General features: G+C 50.1%; 7 protein-coding genes across 7 annotated transcripts; 4 read left to right on the forward strand and 3 right to left on the reverse strand.

Annotated features, from left to right (window-relative positions):
- Nucleotides 1–17: 17 nt before the first annotated feature.
- On the forward strand, nucleotides 18–1,409 carry P153DRAFT_380981 (uncharacterized protein; the record flags this gene model as incomplete). Its single annotated transcript, XM_033669998.1, has 1 exon — nucleotides 18–1,409. One exon carries the CDS (start codon nucleotides 18–20, stop codon nucleotides 1,407–1,409), a length of 1,392 nt encoding a protein of 463 aa, XP_033528192.1.
- Nucleotides 1,410–2,353: 944 nt separating this feature from the next.
- Nucleotides 2,354–3,995, forward strand: P153DRAFT_280758 (zinc carboxypeptidase A 1 precursor; the record flags this gene model as incomplete). Its single annotated transcript, XM_033663093.1, has 2 exons — nucleotides 2,354–3,018; nucleotides 3,194–3,995. 2 exons carry the CDS (start codon nucleotides 2,354–2,356, stop codon nucleotides 3,993–3,995), a joined length of 1,467 nt encoding a protein of 488 aa, XP_033528193.1.
- A 613-nt stretch (nucleotides 3,996–4,608) lies between these two features.
- Nucleotides 4,609–5,148, reverse strand: P153DRAFT_278272 (uncharacterized protein; the record flags this gene model as incomplete). Its single annotated transcript, XM_033662950.1, has 1 exon — nucleotides 4,609–5,148. A coding segment is annotated over one exon (540 nt), but the record flags the coding sequence as incomplete, so codon positions are not given.
- Nucleotides 5,149–5,474: 326 nt separating this feature from the next.
- On the reverse strand, nucleotides 5,475–7,959 carry P153DRAFT_427721 (FAD-binding domain-containing protein). The gene is made up of 4 exons (XM_033672680.1): nucleotides 7,326–7,959; nucleotides 6,890–7,270; nucleotides 6,651–6,840; nucleotides 5,475–6,597 (listed from the first exon to the last, which is right to left on the reverse strand). Exons 1-4 carry the CDS (start codon nucleotides 7,506–7,508, stop codon nucleotides 5,759–5,761), a joined length of 1,593 nt encoding a protein of 530 aa, XP_033528195.1. The 5' UTR covers nucleotides 7,509–7,959; the 3' UTR covers nucleotides 5,475–5,758.
- Nucleotides 7,960–8,813: 854 nt separating this feature from the next.
- On the forward strand, nucleotides 8,814–10,977 carry P153DRAFT_330325 (aflatoxin efflux pump). Its single transcript, XM_033665427.1, is given in 6 exon segments — nucleotides 8,814–9,194; nucleotides 9,253–9,297; nucleotides 9,316–9,428; nucleotides 9,497–9,579; nucleotides 9,634–10,584; nucleotides 10,645–10,977. 6 exon segments carry the CDS (start codon nucleotides 9,030–9,032, stop codon nucleotides 10,935–10,937), a joined length of 1,650 nt encoding a protein of 549 aa, XP_033528196.1. The 5' UTR covers nucleotides 8,814–9,029; the 3' UTR covers nucleotides 10,938–10,977.
- Nucleotides 10,978–12,671: 1,694 nt separating this feature from the next.
- P153DRAFT_380987 (uncharacterized protein) lies at nucleotides 12,672–14,004 on the forward strand (the record flags this gene model as incomplete). The annotated part of the gene is made up of 5 exons (XM_033669999.1): nucleotides 12,672–13,106; nucleotides 13,167–13,244; nucleotides 13,297–13,372; nucleotides 13,425–13,637; nucleotides 13,688–14,004. The coding sequence occupies 5 exons, from the start codon at nucleotides 12,672–12,674 to the stop codon at nucleotides 14,002–14,004; spliced, it is 1,119 nt and encodes a 372-aa protein (XP_033528197.1).
- Nucleotides 13,845–15,601, reverse strand: P153DRAFT_99101 (uncharacterized protein). Its single transcript, XM_033673541.1, has one exon. It carries the CDS (start codon nucleotides 15,225–15,227, stop codon nucleotides 14,163–14,165), a length of 1,065 nt encoding a protein of 354 aa, XP_033528198.1. The 5' UTR covers nucleotides 15,228–15,601; the 3' UTR covers nucleotides 13,845–14,162.
- Nucleotides 15,602–16,189: the final 588 nt, after the last annotated feature.

The following is a 16,189-nucleotide window of genomic DNA, read 5'->3' on the forward strand; positions in this document are numbered from 1 at the left end:
TCAAATCTCTGTGTTCTATGCAAACGGACGAGCAGATCAAAAAAGCGCTCCTGAACCTCCCTAAAGACCTACCTGCAATGTATGCTCAGATTCTGGATCAATTGCAGAAATCAGGGGCTACCTATCAGAAGCGGGTTCTCGAACTCGTGGTTGCAAGTATGCGGCCACTGACGGTAGATGAGATGCGAGAAGCTTTGAGCGTCACCGTTGGAGATACAGAGTGGAACCCTGCCACACTCCTAAACGACGTACATTCAGCATTAACCAAGAACTGCGGATGTCTGCTAGTTGTTGATGAGGAAGAAACAACTGTACGACTACTGCATCCTAGTGTTGAGCAGTTTCTTTTGAATGGCTATCGTAACTCTGATGGCAATGGAATTACAAGAGAAGGGGCACAGACAACTATGACAGACATCATAGTAACCTATGCTAGCTACGGAGTTTTTGATACCCAGCTGTCCACGATCCGAGTTCCGCAAATACATATCGAGTCGGCCCCTTCTCAAATCCTCGCTTCAACACTAGCCTCTGCAAAAGGCGTACAAAGTTTCGCATTGAAACTCTTGAAGTCTAGGAAGGGGCTCAACGTAGATATTGGCTCAGCCGTTACAAATGTGCTTGCACAGCCTGATCCTGGAGCTATGGTATTGCACTTCCACACTTACGTCAGATCGTATGGACTGAAACATACGTATGTTATATCTGAGATGACGCCGCACATAGCCATACTATTTGTCGCGTTGATGAAACCGAACACGATTCTCACAGGCAAAGAGTCTGACCGTCAAACCGCACTTCGGAGAGCTTTTCTGGACAACAATGAGGATGCCCTCGACTTGCTCCTCTTCCTAATCGACGAAGGAGACAATCGACCCCTATCAATCTGTACTAAGGCCTTCATCTCACAACCATTCAATACTTTCAACGATATGACTTGTCTACTGTTGAAAGCCTGCAGTTACGACTTTCATACACTTTCATCCCAGGACATGGACTCACCATTATTTTTTGCAATCTGGGCTCGTAATGCAAAAGCTGTGGAACTTCTGTTAGCAAGAGACGATGTAGATATCAACCAAATGTCACTCGTTTATGGTAACGCGCCACTCCGCGAGGCTATTTGGTACAACTCAGGGGTTATTATAAAGTCACTTATCAATGAGGACAGGATCGACATCGTTTCCAAAGAGGAGACTCTATTTTGGGCAGTTTCGTACGGAAATCTGTACGTCGTGAAGCTCTTGCTTGCATCTGGGAGGCTCGACCTAAGCGATAACCCCGCTCAAGTGATTTTGGAATTGGCAAACCAACTCAAGAATAGAAAGATACTCAACTTGATAAAGCAAGCAGCTGAGAATAGATGGCACCTTCCACACCTCACAATCTCCGACAGCGAGGACGAATAACACCAACAAAACAAACGAAGAAATTGCACAGAAGCAGTGAAAAGGTCGCCCATTACGAGGCCTTGTTACTACTGCAAAGAACTCATACCTTTGAAGCTTCACGAATCCCACAATTGGGGGGTTCTTCCGACAATCCAGAAACAGGAACACATGAAGCTACCATTCCAAAAGTGCAAACGCGGGAACGATTCGTCGGCCCACAGAGCAAAGAAATCTGTACACTCATCGACTCAGCAGGTGACAAGGGCATACGAAGACACCATTCACGCGCAGTAGGACGTATGACTTCAATATGCTATTCATACATATATCCCGTAGTCCAGTCTGGAATAGTCGTTGTTGGTTCCTCTAGACCTCTTTCAAGAGCCAGTATCGCTAGAACGAACAGAGATGAAGCTGGAATTTCTGGTGTAGATGTAGCGTGTTGAATATGTTGTTCCGGCCTCGTCGCGTGCTCATTTCTGCCTCGAAGATGTATCGTGTATACGCCTTAGGCCGCATAGCTCGTACCCATGAGAGGACGATTGTCACCCCATCCCAGGTACCTAACAGAAGGCTGGCCACTGGTGGCTTGGCAGGACCGACTGAACAATAGTGAGCTTGGCAACAGGTTCGACACCGAGCACTGACGGCGTGGAACTTGCAAAAAGACTCCAGTGCTTCAAGAACTGTATAAATAAAGGTTAGACTCATAGATAACGCTCAGAACCCGCTGGTAGTATCAGGTTCAGTACGCCAGCCAAGCTCGTTCTATGTCTTGGAAGTCACGATCTTGGAAGCTGGTTACCGAATGAGGAAGGTCGTCAAGCAACAAATGTCGACCATGATTATTGACAGGGTCATCGAGGAAGCAGTGGCTTTTTTCTCGCATACATAAGAGAGGCGCTACGGTTAACTGCTGCGACGAGCACTCTACCCTTCTCGTGCACTTCCGCTGTACCATCATGAAAGTCTCTACACTTCTCGGTCTGCTTCCCAGCGCTGTACTAGCGTCTGATGTCTTGAGTGTTGCTTTCTTTGCAAAGGAGAGGAGCCAATTGCTCGACTTCATTTCTACCAATCACGATATCGATTATGGATGCCGTCCGGTTGTTATGCCGGCTGGAGGCGAGCATAAGCTACACGCCGTTGTTTCTGAAGAGCACTACCATCGCCTGAAGAGAAGCATCGACGCCGATGTCGTCCGCGTCGAGACTCTGGATCACATCAACAAGCGACAGGCCGCTACTGCTCCCATCGGAAAGGGCGACCGGTTCAAGGGCGGCAAAGTCGCCCCGCGTGGTCTCGGATCTCGAAAATCCAGCGAGTACGCGGAGCTTCAGAGCGCTGGCATCTTGAATGCGGACGAAGTTTACACAGCAATGAGGGGGCTGGAGAAAGAGTATGGTCTGACACTGTTTGAAGCACCTTACAAGACTTTCGAGGGTAACACAGTCATTGGTGGCGTTGCAAACAAGGCCCAAAAGATCAAGAAGAACAAGCAGTACATCTATTTCTCCTCCGGAATTCACGCTCGTGAACGAGGTGGCCCAGACAACCTCATCTACTTCATCTCGGATCTGCTCTATGCGAATGAGCACCGAACTGGCCTTACCTATGGCAACAAGACGTAAGTTGGTTTTGCCTGCGAAGTTTAAGCTCCTCATACCCTCAGATCTATAAAAAAAAAGAAACTCCACCTTATTGTCCTTCTCGTGGCATCATGGGATATTACAGAGAGACGGCATAAGAAGCTGTTCTTACTGCCCTTCTTTGCGTGAACATAAGCTGACCCGCACTTCTAGATACACAAACTCGCAAGTCAAGAAGGCGCTAGGTGCGGGCATTGTCTTCACCCCAATGACCAACCCGGATGGAGTACGTCACGACCAAGCAAATAGCAACCTCTGGCGCAAGAACCGCAACCCAGCAAGCTCCACTCCCGGTGTCCCCCTTTCTGTTGGCGTGGATCTCAACCGTAACTTTGACTTCATGTGGAACTTCACCCAATACTTCAACAACACAGTCTCGCCTGCGTCCACCAACGCCTCATCCCAGGCATTCTACGGCACTGCTCCCTTCTCTGAGCCTGAGACCCAAAACATGCGCTGGATATACGATGAGTTCCCGGGAATCCACTGGTTTATCGACATTCACTCTGCCGCAGGCACATTACTGTACTCATGGGGTGACGACATCAACCAGTCCCACGACCCGAAGCAAAACCTGTTCAACCCTGAGTACGACGGTAAGCGCGGTGTTGTAGAAGATGAGCTGTACAAGGAGTACATTGACCAAGAGGACTGGGACAACATCAGCCTCCAGGCCAATGCCACCACTGCTGCAATGAACGCTGTTGGTGGACGCGAGTACATTCCCCAGCAGGCTGTTGGTCTCTACCCCACTTCTGGTGCCAGCGATGATTATGCGTTCAGCAGATGGCATAAAAACAAGAATGTCACCAAGGTCTACGGGTACACCATGGAGTTCGGCTACCCGACGAACTTCTACCCGACGAGTGAGGAGTACATCCAGAACATCATTGATACGAACGCGGGCTTCATGGAGTTCATCCTCACAGCTGACGAGGTTGGTCTCAAGGGCTGAGCGTAATCGTATACCACTTGAAGTATGAGAGGCGAGAAGTAAGATGATTGCGTGAGTCACAATGTATATAGTCAAAACGAGAGAATTTTAACATGTACCAAAGTATCAAACGATTGATAGTATTTCTCAGCTACTACTACACTCCACTTCACCCCGTTTATTGAAGCACATCTATCAAGAGCTCGAACGCACAATTTACTCGTAAAAACCAGTAGACTTTGATCATCATAAACGCTGACCACGACTGCCATACCTTTTTGATAATCTCAGTTCGATTCTCGAATATCAAACGCTATCAAAAAACAGAAGACCCAAACACCCCGATCCAAGGAATCTCCTTCCGCACCGCCCTCGCCCCCGGTTAAGGTCGACTCTCTCGCAACTTTTGAACCTGTAGCGGCATCTGCGGCTTGGACGGCGTGTTCGTGTCTATATCTTCCAACACAGCCGCCCTTGAAACAGACTTTGGTCGCTTCCACGCCAGCGCTCTTCCCGGTTTTGTCTCCATCTCCACATCATCCTCATAGATATTCCCACGTCTACCTCCACCCTCACCCCGGTGCACACCCAATCCGTTCGCCTGCCCTCGACCTTGCCCCTCTTCACGCCACTTCTTCAAATCCGCGCCAAAGTTCTTCCACGTAAGTCGAACCTTAACTGCGCGCTCCTCCGCCACAGCGAAGGAAAGATACCAGCGCTTATGCTCCGTATGCGCACCGCGCTTCGACTGCCCTGCGTCTTTTTCAAGGTACGCGACGAGATCGAAAACTTTGCGCGGATCGTCAGGATGCAGCTCATGCTCAGCATCCTCCAGTCTCACAGTTTGCCCGTCCATAAACAGCTTATCTAGGAGCGTTTCGTTGACCGCTCCCTTGAAACAAAGCCATTCCACAGCATCGTTCCCAACGCGAAACCCGAGGGCGGAGCCAGTGCGAGAAAGTACTGCAGGCAGATACGCAGCTTCTACACTGTTGTTGGGGATCTCGTCGCCGTGTGGTGTGGGGGTGGACTTCAAGGGGTCAAAACTGTACAAAGTTCCGGTGTATCCGGTGTCTGGTCGTAGGATGGACTTGAAGCTATTCAGTGACATATGGGAGGTGCGAAAGTGGTAGATTGAGATGGTTTGCTTGTAGCGCCAGTAGTTGGCTTGCTTGGCGAGGGATGTGTCGCAGGGGTCGGTCTGTGGGTGAAGAGAGGGCATAGTCGTGGTTACCGGGAGGGTCGTTTGGAGTATGTAGAGACGGAAAATGAGTTGATTGGTTCGAAGTTGGTTCACGGTTCGATGGGGGTCTAGCGTGGGAGGTGGGTAGATATACTTGTGTAGGCTTAGAACTGGTGGTGAGTGTGTGTGGTGAAAGTGACATGTACTTTCACTGTGAACTTGTGGAGCTATGCTCACAGTCGCTATCCGCGCTACACAAAGCCTGTTGAGCCTTACGAATTTGATACATTGGAAGTCTCAGTGAAAGACGATAAATAGGGGTCGTTCTCAATAGGCGAGAAACAACAAGTCTCTTGTCAACCCTACGGAGTCGGTGATGTTGGAAAGTACAGTGTTGCCTTGTTAGGATTTTCATCGGCAAGTGGCCTAGCCCTCAACCTTTCCCTTCTTCATCTATACTTTTGAGTGGAATTTCTTGACTTCGTTTTGTGAGCAGGACCTCATTCCAAGATAAAGAATTTGCAACTTTTGTCTTGATTCTGGGCTTTGATGTAAGAAAATTCATGTCTATAAGCCAAAGAAAAAAACCCATAAGAACGATCTATATTACCTCACCGTACGGTGCACCCTCGAGTTTGAAGCCACCGGGCTGCAAAGTCTGGAATACAGCAGTTGGATCGTATTTCTTTGCAATCGACTTCAATCTTTGAAGGTTTACAGCCCCGTAGCCAGGAATGACGTTCTGGTAAGGACCGGCGTAGTTCTGGTAGATGTAATCACTGGCCAGCCCACGGCTCTTCGCCTCCGCCTTTGCAGCATTGATGAAAGTCTGCGCAGCCTTGTTGAGTAGTTTGTCCTTCGTACTGTCCTCCCACACCATGTACAGAAGCACATGGAATAACGGGCCATCTGCAGCGTCAAGACCTAGAGCATTACCGCCATTCTTCTTCATTTGCTGAATGGCTGGAACAGTGAAGGCTTGAAAGGTAAGAGAGCCCTGGTCAGGAAGGGATCCCACATCTTGGGCGTGTTTTTCTCTCATCCACGTCATCAGATCGCGATTGAGCTTGAACGTTGCCGCCCAGAACGAGTAACGATGTCCATCGGGCATTTGCGCGCTGAGGTTATCCGTAGCTGAAGCGAGGGTTCGGTTTGCGGTGCCGTCCATGATTGCGGGAATAGATAGGTACTCCTTGAGAATGGCAGGTGGGTTGGCATTGTCGACGGGCACAATGTATTCCAGCTCAATTTGCGCCGCGGGTGAGCCTGCTGTCACCGCAAAAGACAAGATCTGAACCGCCTTTGGGTCTTCAGTAGCGCTCTCGACCATGTTTGCAAATGCTTCGATAAGTGCAGGATATTGCGGCTCAAGGTGAACTCGGAACCCTCCCCATATCTGGCCTTGCGAGAAAGATTCAAGATTGAACTTCGTAACGATTCCTATGGTTCACATATTAGCAGCAAACACGACGATTTGGATATGGCGCGCGCACCGAAATTGTTTCCGCCACCCCGGAGAGCCCAGTAAAGGTCAGGGAACTTCGTACGGCTGACGTTTATGATGACACCTGAGGCGGTCACGACCTCAAACGAAGCAACATTATCGCATCCGAAACCGTATATATTGGAATGATGGGACACTCCTCCTCCTAGGAGGAGTCCACCAACGCCTACATCTGATGCCTGTTCTAGTTAGTGATGCCACAGCACGGTGGAGATCATATACACTTACGCGACCGCCGGCGACGGTGATATTGTGCTCTGCGAGAGTAGTGTAAACACGACCCCAACGATTGCCAGTTCCAACAGCTGCGATTTTCTTGTCGGGAGACAGAGAGATCTCGTTCAGCGCTTCGAGAGATACTGTGATACCTCCCTCAATGCTCGATGCTCCGGGAAATGCAGTATGCCCGCCGCTCTTTACCGCAAATGGACATTGCGTAAAGCGAGAAATCAGTACCAATGTTGATACCTCGAGTGCTTGTGTAGGGTTGAATATACAATATGGGTTAACTGCAGAAGCCTGGTTTGACCAGTAAGCATCGGTAAAGGCTTCGTATTCCGCTCCTTGAATGAAAACTTTACTCCCATAAATGAGTCTGAGAGAGTCGCACTACAGTACGGATGTCAGTAGGAAGCAAAGGTACGCTGTATTACGAAATACACACGGCTATTGAGCAGGGGTTAGAGAGCGATCTTTGTGACAGTGGAGCCAGTTCGGGAATGGCTGATACGTTGACACCGTTCTGGAACAATGCTTCCGTCACGTTAAAGTCCGCAGGCTCGAAACCATCTTGAGCCAAGGATAGAGTGGCCGAAGTTCCGAGTGAAAGAATTAATGCGACCCTCATATTAGGTCGAAACTGGAGGTTCGGCAGATCGGGACTTGGTAGGTAGATATCATGAAACAACTACCCTAGATGATGGGAAATGCGAAGGGATCTGCAGATGAGCTGAAAATTGCAGCACTGAGGCCCTTTATTGACTGTTGACAACAGTGCAATCGCCCTCCGTATCGCGAGAAATTCTACTCTGAGCGGAACAGAATCCTTTCTGGCAAGGGATCAGCCTGGCTGCATGTCAGTAAGAGACCAGGAGCAATGTCACATGTACGAGACCCTGTCTTGAACCAAGCTTGGCCCAATGCAGAAGTGAGTTTGTACGGATGGAAAGTGCCGAGACAGCAGTAACTGGGGAGACGCTCATGAGACGGTCCGTCTCCTCGCGAGCTCTTGCTCCGCCGGCGAGCGAGAACCGTAGAGAGATATTTGTCCGTGGTAGCGCAAAAAATTTCAAATCTTAATTGCTGCACCTATGAGGCGTTGTGGAATTATGAATCATTGGGTCGATCCACTAACGCGGGAGACGAGGAAGGACGGGAGCGGTCAGCGGCTACGAGTCCCCAACAGCGCAACCACCCCACAGACTAAAAGTTCCTCTTACCTTGTCCTTGTGTTGTATATTTGTTACAGCCCTTCATGTGTTACTGTATAAACTTGTTCAATCCGTAGATAGCTAAGCAGGGATTGTAGCGAAGCGAGTCGACCTGCAAGTGGTGGAATACGCACAGCCACTCCGCCACTCCAAATCCCTAATCGCCAGAGGACTCGCTTTGCTACAACCCTTGTCTAGCTATCTACGGATTGAACAAGTTTATACGGTATTTGGTTCGAATCTGTGGAATGCAATTGCCGCACAACAAGCGCGTTTTGACTGTTAGTGAATTGGAGAGTATCATTTAATAGTGAGTGTTCACGTAAGTGTTCACGTAAGATACTCTCTATACCCCGCGGAGACCCCTATCTGTGGACCCCTCGGTCGAGAGCAATTGACGATGGAGCAAGTCTAGATGCGTTTGACCTGAACGGAGTTGCTTGCTGAGGCAAAATCAGCACAGACAGGTTCGCCTTTGCAACAAAAGGTAGTGTGCGCGTGCTGCAGATGCGCGGCGTAGCAATAAAGACAGGGTTATTCTCTAATCGGACCGCTTGATGCAGCTTGATAGAAGAGAGCCGCCAGTAGTTACTCGCTGCTGCGTCATATTAAGCTCTCAACCCGAGTGGGGTGCAGTCGACCCAGAGCCAGGCCGGTGAAGCGTCCTCCGATTATGATTCTGTGAGACTTACTGATGCAGACTCCTCTTATGTTGCGCAAATCTGCTCAATCTGATTCTTGACGTCTCTGCGTGTTGCTCCAATCACTTAAGTAAATACGGTGGATATTCTGTAAGCCCATAACACTAGCATTTGTTACATCATTCACTATTGCTCGCCTGACGTAATGTACTCACATACAAGTCATGTATATAAACCTACTTATCTACTCCGATCAGACATTACAAGATACACATCTGCTTATATATTCAGACCGAAATGTCTTCTGCCGCTGAGGCCATTCAGTCTGCAGAGGAACGCCCTGCCAAATTGTCCTCGGAAAAGAAAGCGGGCGATGGAGATACTCTCGGAACCCCCATTCAGTACCCAAATGCCTTCCGGACGACTGCCATCGCTATAGGCGTCGCCTGCGCGTTGTTCGCCGTGAGTCAAATCACCTCTGCATTGTTTGTCACGAACTTCTCGCTGACTGTTGCTCTAGGTGGGACTGGACATGGTAAGTGACACCGGCCACTTCGCGGCACACGTTCTACCTCCTTCATAGACTATTGTAGCCACCGCGATCCCAAAGATCACCGACGAATTTGGCGGCATTGATCTGGTCGGCTGGTATGAGTCGTCATTCTTCATCTTGTTGGCATGTTTCCAGCCATTTTGGTGAGTCACATCCCGTGCACTCTGCCAGTCTGCTCAGCGTGAGGTATTAAGAATATGCAACCATGTAGGGGCAAGACTTACCAGTACTTCCCGCTGAAATACACTTTCATGTTGGCCGTGTTCATCTTTGAGGTAGGATCGCTTGTTGCAGGTAAGCAGTCGTGGCTATAGAAAAATCATCGCCCACAAGGCTGACACCATCAAGGCATCGCTCCATCGAGTTCCGTCCTCATCATCGGTCGTGCCATTACTGGAATAGGCGGAGCTGGCATCGCAACTGGTGGATATGCTATCTTGAGTGTCGTGGTGCGCCCGGAGCTTCGCCCCGTGTTCACAGGCGCTGTCACTACGGTTTACAGTCTCGCCAACGTCATGGGCCCGATCATTGGTGGTCTATTCGCAGAGCATATCACTTGGAGGTGGTGCTTCTACATCTCATTACCTATAGGTGGCACATCCGCCATTATTATCTTCTTCCTCTTCCGTACCCCAAGCGTGCACCGAGAGAAGGAGAAAGTACCCCTTATCGAGAAGCTCTCTCAACTGGATCCCATCGGTATTCTCTTAGCACTCGGTTCGTTACTCTGCTTTGCACGAGCGTTTCAGGTCGGCGGCATCACCATGGCTTGGAACTCCTCGGAAGTCATCGGACTTCTTGTGGGCTTTGGCGTCTGTCTTATCTTGTTCTTCGTCTCTCAAAGATTGTTAGACGATCGCGCTATGATGGTCGCCAGACTTCTTAGAACTCGCTCGGTCGTCGTTGGAATGGCCTACGGCTTTTTTCTCGAGGGCGCCTTCTATACTCTCCTTTATGCCCTACCGATTTACTTCCAGGCGGTCGGAGATGTCTCCCCTGCTCAAGCAGGTCTCCGCAATCTACCTCTACTGATCTCATGTGGTATTGGCTCTATGGCAGCAGGCATCCTCGCCTCGAAGTATGGCCACTTTATCCCGCTCATGGTCTGGGCTGCCGGAGGCGGCTGTGTTGGGACTGGCTTGATTTATACCTTGGGTACAAAGTCGTCATCCTCCTACTACATCGGCTATCAGGTTCTCGCTGGACTTGCCTACGGCACCGGACTTCCATTGGCCATCATTGTGGGTCAAGGCTACGCAACTCTCGAAGACATTCCTGCTGCCACGGCTATGCTACTCTGTAAGTTCTGTCCAGCCCCTAGACATCCGCGAACTTCTGTGTGCTGATGTGTCCATCCAGTCACCTTCTGTTATGGGAGTTCTTTGGCTCTGGTAGCCGCTCAATCGATCCTGGGCAACGTCTTGATCTCGCAGTTACGAGAAACCGCTCCCTCGATAGATCCGGCAAGCGTCATCCGAGTGGGTGCCGGCGAGGTCGCTTCCCAGTTCCCTGCAGATCTCGTCCCCCTAATCGTTGAAGCCTACCTATCTGGCCTTAGAAAGGGCTACATAATGCTCATCGCTCTGGCTGGAGCAGCAACGATCACAGCGTTCTTCTACCGGTGGGAGAAGCTGCGAGTTTTTGATACATAGTTTGAGCTAGACAGTTACCTTGTACGTTAATGTAATCCACCACCGAGCGACTCATTCTTGCCAAGCCCCCACCCTTCCCACCACCTATCGTGATGCCTCAACAACCTGATCCTGAATTGATCTCTCGTGAGGATAAGATAATTCTTCCCCTCCAAGCAATGAAATCCGACGCGTCAATAAGCCAACGACGCGCTGCTGCGCTGTTATGGAGTTCCTGGAAGCTCCCTCCGCCACCGATGCGACGGAAGACCTTCTCGACGCAATACCCGCCCAAACTGTTCAACCCTTACACAACATGAAGAGAAGAGCCTTGTACGGCGTATAAGGGATCTAAGTCTACGTGGATTTGCTCCCTCCTACGCCGAGGTGCGCTGTATGGCTGATCAACTACTGGCTGCACGCGATGCTGGTCATGTTGGTGTCAACCGGGTATACCGACTTGTCAACCGGCGTTAAGATATCGAATCACAATTGACTTAACCCCGGGACTATCGCCGGATCCTATGCAGCGATCCAGCTATTATCAACCCCTGGGTTGACCTTGTACGCAACGTCAAAGCCAAGTATGGTATCCTCGACGAAGATGCCTACAACTTCGACGAGACTGACTTCCAGATAGGTGTTGGGGTCTAACAGGGTAGTCACTGCGTCTGAACAACGTCTTAATCCCATCGGCCGGCAAGCTGATGATCGTGAGTGGGTAACTCTGATTGCTGCAATCAACACCATGGGGTGGCTCTTACCACCGTTCTTCATCTTCAGAGCAAAGAACCACAACCAAGCTTGGTATCATGGAAATCCCAAGGACTGGAGGATAGCCGTTAGCGACAACGGTTGAACAACAAATGAGGTTGGCATTGCGTGGTAAAGACACTTTATTGACCAAACTTATCCCATGGTCCGCTGGAATAAACCCGCGGATTTCGGCCAATAGAATCGTGTAGGACAGGTCTAAAGAACATAAAAATCAAAACTCTGTATTAAAAGAACTCCAACGTGGGGCATAACACCGACTTGCCGACTCTAAATCCGCGGGTTTATTCCAGCGGACCAGGGGATACGGTTACAGAGACAGATGAAACCGAGGCTAGCCAAAGTCCTATCACCTGACTGTATTGCTGTTGGCAGTGGGGAAGAACGGAGCTGTCCAACTTTTGAGACTCCAGCTCTACGGTATTCCGAAGTTACACCGCAGACGCTTTCGGGCCGTGTGCGTTCACGCTAACCGTGTGCCGCCTCGGCATATCGAAACGACGTGCTCCCAAAACGAACCGCCTCTCAACAGCTTCACTCGCTGTAGCTTTGGACCTATCCAACATGACAGGCTCTACGCCAGCCAATATACCTAAAATGACGCCTTACAATCCTGCACAAGAACATAATCTCCGCCTTAGGGATCTTCTTTTTCTTTACGGGATTCAGCCGGCGGTATTGTGATTTCAAATCTGAACCTTGCTACATACAAGCATTGGCGGCCGCCTCGTCCCGTCCATTCATCACCCGTAGCCGGGAAATAATCACTCGATGTTCTTGGGAAATATTCTCCTCTACCTGGGGTTGCATGTCACTGCCCGCATTCAGCCACTCCGGACTAGTGCATCGAGCTTCAATCTTGACTTGCGCATTTTTATACATGAATCTGCAACTACTCGCACCGCGAATCGATTTCAAACATTTTCACCTTTATCGTTAACTCGAATCCATCGTCCGTCTTCTTGCTAGAGGTCTTTCTAGATGGTTTATTCCCACGACAAAAACCATGAGCAGGACACCATCGTCACAGTCGGGTATGTCATGGGCAGTATAACAATTTTGGTTGTGCTCACCAGATTTGGGCTCCAGCTGCTGCATCCCAGGAAGTTGATGGTGGCAGATGGCTTTGTGCTCGCTGCTTTTGCCTGCTATCTTTGCATGTGCGGGCTGTACATCAGCATCTCGCCTTATATGAGGCGGCTCTATAGGGTCTCCGAAGGGAAGATACCGCCTTACCCTGAACTATCAGACGAAGTCGAACATGTATCGAAGATGATCCTCGCTGCTCCCTGCATGTTTTGGATGACGCTCTGGTGCATCAAAGCTGCGTTCCTTCTTCTGTATAGGAAGCTGTTAGCTTGTGTTCCTACAATTTATACCGTTATTTGGTGGGCGATTGTTTGTATTTGTGTGATGGTAAGTGATATTGAAAACTTGACTTCTTCGTTTTGGGTCAAGAGCTCACAATTGGTACAGACTCATATCGGGAACTATGCTTTGTACTTCAGATCCTGTGGCCCGTCAATATCAGGATTCTGGACTGGAGGATGCGAGGTAAAGCAAATTCAAATAGCAAGTAATCGATACTTTCTAATCAAGCAACTAGGGACCCAGCAGAAAAGTTGCTCAACTTGCAAGCCTTTACTACTCCTTCGCGGCAGATACAAGCACAAACATCATGAGTAAGTATTTGTGGTCACTTACCAAGCAATCCTCTAAGACACATCTCCACAGTCATGGCGCTTCCCATGCGGCTTACCTACGATCTGCACATGCGTCGCACTAAGAAAGCCGCCATCTTTCTCCTCTTCGCCAGCGGCGTTGTCTGCATCACAGTAGCCACCCTGCGCGTCGCCCAAGTCGCCGCAAACGAGGCGCAAGGCGACAAAACAAGCAGCCTTGACCCCGCCTGGCTTGGGATCTGGGGCATAGTGGAGTGTTCCATCGGTACGCTAGCATCTAGAAGACGAGCCAAACCCATAACTGACCTCGAACAGCCATTATTATCGGTTGCTGCCCCGCATTTGCAGGCCATTTTAATGCCTTCCGCAATAAACATGTCTCTCACGATACTCATGGTTATCGCCAACAGCCTTTGAGTAGATCGGGGAAGGGCGAGGACATCCACGTCCAGACTATCGGGAGCATGCCGGTGCGGAACCCGAACTCGGGGATGGGACTTGACGATACAGATCTAAGCTGGGTTGGTATACACAATAGCCAGGAGGAACTCACGACAACCCATGGTGAGATCGCGATATCGAAAACGGTTGATCAGACTGCAGCAGCGAGTCGAAAAGATAGCACGGTTTGAATCACGAACCCGGCGATTGGAATTGACCCCACGAACCACACATACGAAATTACATCACTCACCACAAGCCGCCATTATTACACCTACAAGTAACGGAAATAATGGCTGGACCAAAACGTTGCCTGTTCGGGAAGTTACAAACATACGTTAGAACTAGCTTAACGGTCATCGTAACACGATGAGTGAGCGTAACCCCTCCATCCAACCAGTACAGCAACGCTCGATTGAGCGCCGTACCACCTCAAGGTGTATCTACCCCTCACCCGCGCCATGGAACGCAGTATCGCGTCCCACTCCATGAGCGCCGCGCACTCACCAGCTGGCATCAAGCGACTCGCACAAATCGACGTACTTCCCAAGCCCTCAAACACCAGAACAACAAACCGATTCCACCACAAACACCCCACCTCCCATCTCCCAAACCACGCCCTCCAAAAAATGGGCTGGATAAACCGCTTCGGCAACGCGCACCACCCGACCAACGCACTCACGCACTCCCCCCTCCAAATCCGCCACATCCTCGCCGCGCTCCTCTGCCTAACCCTCCTCCTCTCCACACTCGCCTCCTTCCCCCTGCTAATCCTCTTCCTGCCCTCGCCCTCGCGCTTCCCGCCCAACATCCACTGCGCGACGTGCAGCGAGATCGCGGCGCACAATCCGGTGCTGGCGCGGTATGGGAATGGGGGGGCTTGGATGGCGTGTTTGGGGCCGTTGGATGAGGTATGTTCTTTTTTTCGTTTTTTCTTGGTTCTTGGGGTTGGGCTGACGTGTGGTAGGTCGATCGTGGTGAGGGGAGGGATGTGGTGTATGGGGGGATGGAGAGGTGTTGGGTTAGGGAGGAGGGGCTGGATGAGTGGTTGAGGCCTGTGGGGGTGTCGTATGAGGATATTGTGAAGATTGTGGGGGAGGGGGGTAGGATATGAGGGAGTTGGTGGGAAAGGGGAAACAAGTTGGGGAGTGGATCGGATGTTGGGGCTTGTTTCCTCTACGTCCGAAGCTGGAGGGAGAATACTGTTGCTTTGTTGTGTTGGGTGTGTATACATGCAGACTCTAATAGTAGCATAGTCGGAAGTCTGGTTGTGGAACTTCGAAACGACAGACGACGCACGCTGGTGGATTGGAGATGGCGTTTGCTCCCTCTTCAACCGAAGAGAACGCAACAAAGTACTAGTTGTGAAAGAAAAAGGAAAAAGCAGAGATGTGAAACCTTCACAATAATCCATACGTTGCTGGACAAATTTGGTAAATTTCGATTCGACGCATTCATGTAACGCAAATTAATGTAAGCCCTCAAAGGTTTTCGATACACAATAATTGTGCTCCTCGCTCTTCTGCTGGGAGCAATTTGGATGACATGCCGTACAGGTAGATGACCGCTTATAATCTGATAGAATGAAACAAGGGCGCTGTCTGTCTACTCTGACCGTGCTGCTTTATAAAGGCGCGACAACGAGCCATGTAGTTTTGGAAACGAAGGAGGAGTCCGGCGAGATCCGAGATCTATTAACTTTTCATCTTAAGCTGCTAAACCCTGAGGCTGTGTCTGATCGATCTTTATCACCTTGCTAAGTCGTACATGCACCACACGCATCGCCAAGGCCGTCAGCAACATGTAAATTATCGTCCCGTTGTGACCCTTCAACGACGGACAGCCGATAATTGTCAGACAACAGGCCGAAATAGATCAACGATGTTTCAGCGGTCTGAAATACAGCCTCTCCACATGTAGCGTCGTGAAACAAATTGCAAGATTTATGCGGTTTGCACAGGTCGCGTACCTTTGGTGCATCTGCGTTTGTGAGCGGTCGCCTGATGTAAATAACGCATGTCGAATTCAGCAGAGGACGAGGGCGCATTAGTCCGGGAGTAGAGTCTAGAATACTACAAGACAGCATTCCTCAGCTTCATGACGAATAGTCGGATATTTTCAGGATGGCTGCGTGCATTGCAGGTTGTGCGCTGCTGCAGTGATCAGAAAAGTATCCGATAGTCAGCAAGGGAGATCCTTTGGCGGTGGTACATGGTTGCGAGAATATGGCGCCTTTGGGTTGTGAGTGGCTGGTGGAGGAGATTGCGTGGACGTTGCGGGTGACCCCACAGGGATGTTTGTTTCGTGGGTTTGATAGGTTGCTGGTTAGTCAGGCACTTGGACATGCTGGTTTGGTACCTGAGCTCGATGTGGATG

Source organism: Dothidotthia symphoricarpi (assembly GCF_010015815.1).
Source record: "Dothidotthia symphoricarpi CBS 119687 unplaced genomic scaffold P153scaffold_2, whole genome shotgun sequence".
Classification (NCBI taxonomy): domain Eukaryota; kingdom Fungi; phylum Ascomycota; class Dothideomycetes; order Pleosporales; family Dothidotthiaceae; genus Dothidotthia; species Dothidotthia symphoricarpi.

Excerpts from the sequence above, each read along its gene's own strand:
- P153DRAFT_99101 (XM_033673541.1), bottom strand. The coding sequence starts at position 15,227 with ATGGATTATTGTGAAGGTTTCACATCTCTGCTTTTTCCTTTTTCTTTC.
- P153DRAFT_427721 (XM_033672680.1), bottom strand. The coding sequence starts at position 7,508 with ATGAGGGTCGCATTAATTCTTTCACTCGGAACTTCGGCCACTCTATCC. Across the intron at positions 7,271-7,325 it reads CTAACCCCTGCTCAATAGCC|TGCGACTCTCTCAGACTCAT; the intron begins GTGTGTATTTCG and ends TCCGTACTGTAG. Across the intron at positions 6,841-6,889 it reads TCACCGTCGCCGGCGGTCGC|GCATCAGATGTAGGCGTTGG; the intron begins GTAAGTGTATAT and ends TAACTAGAACAG.
- P153DRAFT_330325 (XM_033665427.1), top strand. The coding sequence starts at position 9,030 with ATGTCTTCTGCCGCTGAGGCCATTCAGTCTGCAGAGGAACGCCCTGCC. Across the intron at positions 9,429-9,496 it reads GCATGTTTCCAGCCATTTTG|GGGCAAGACTTACCAGTACT; the intron begins GTGAGTCACATC and ends GCAACCATGTAG. Across the intron at positions 9,580-9,633 it reads GGTAGGATCGCTTGTTGCAG|GCATCGCTCCATCGAGTTCC; the intron begins GTAAGCAGTCGT and ends GACACCATCAAG.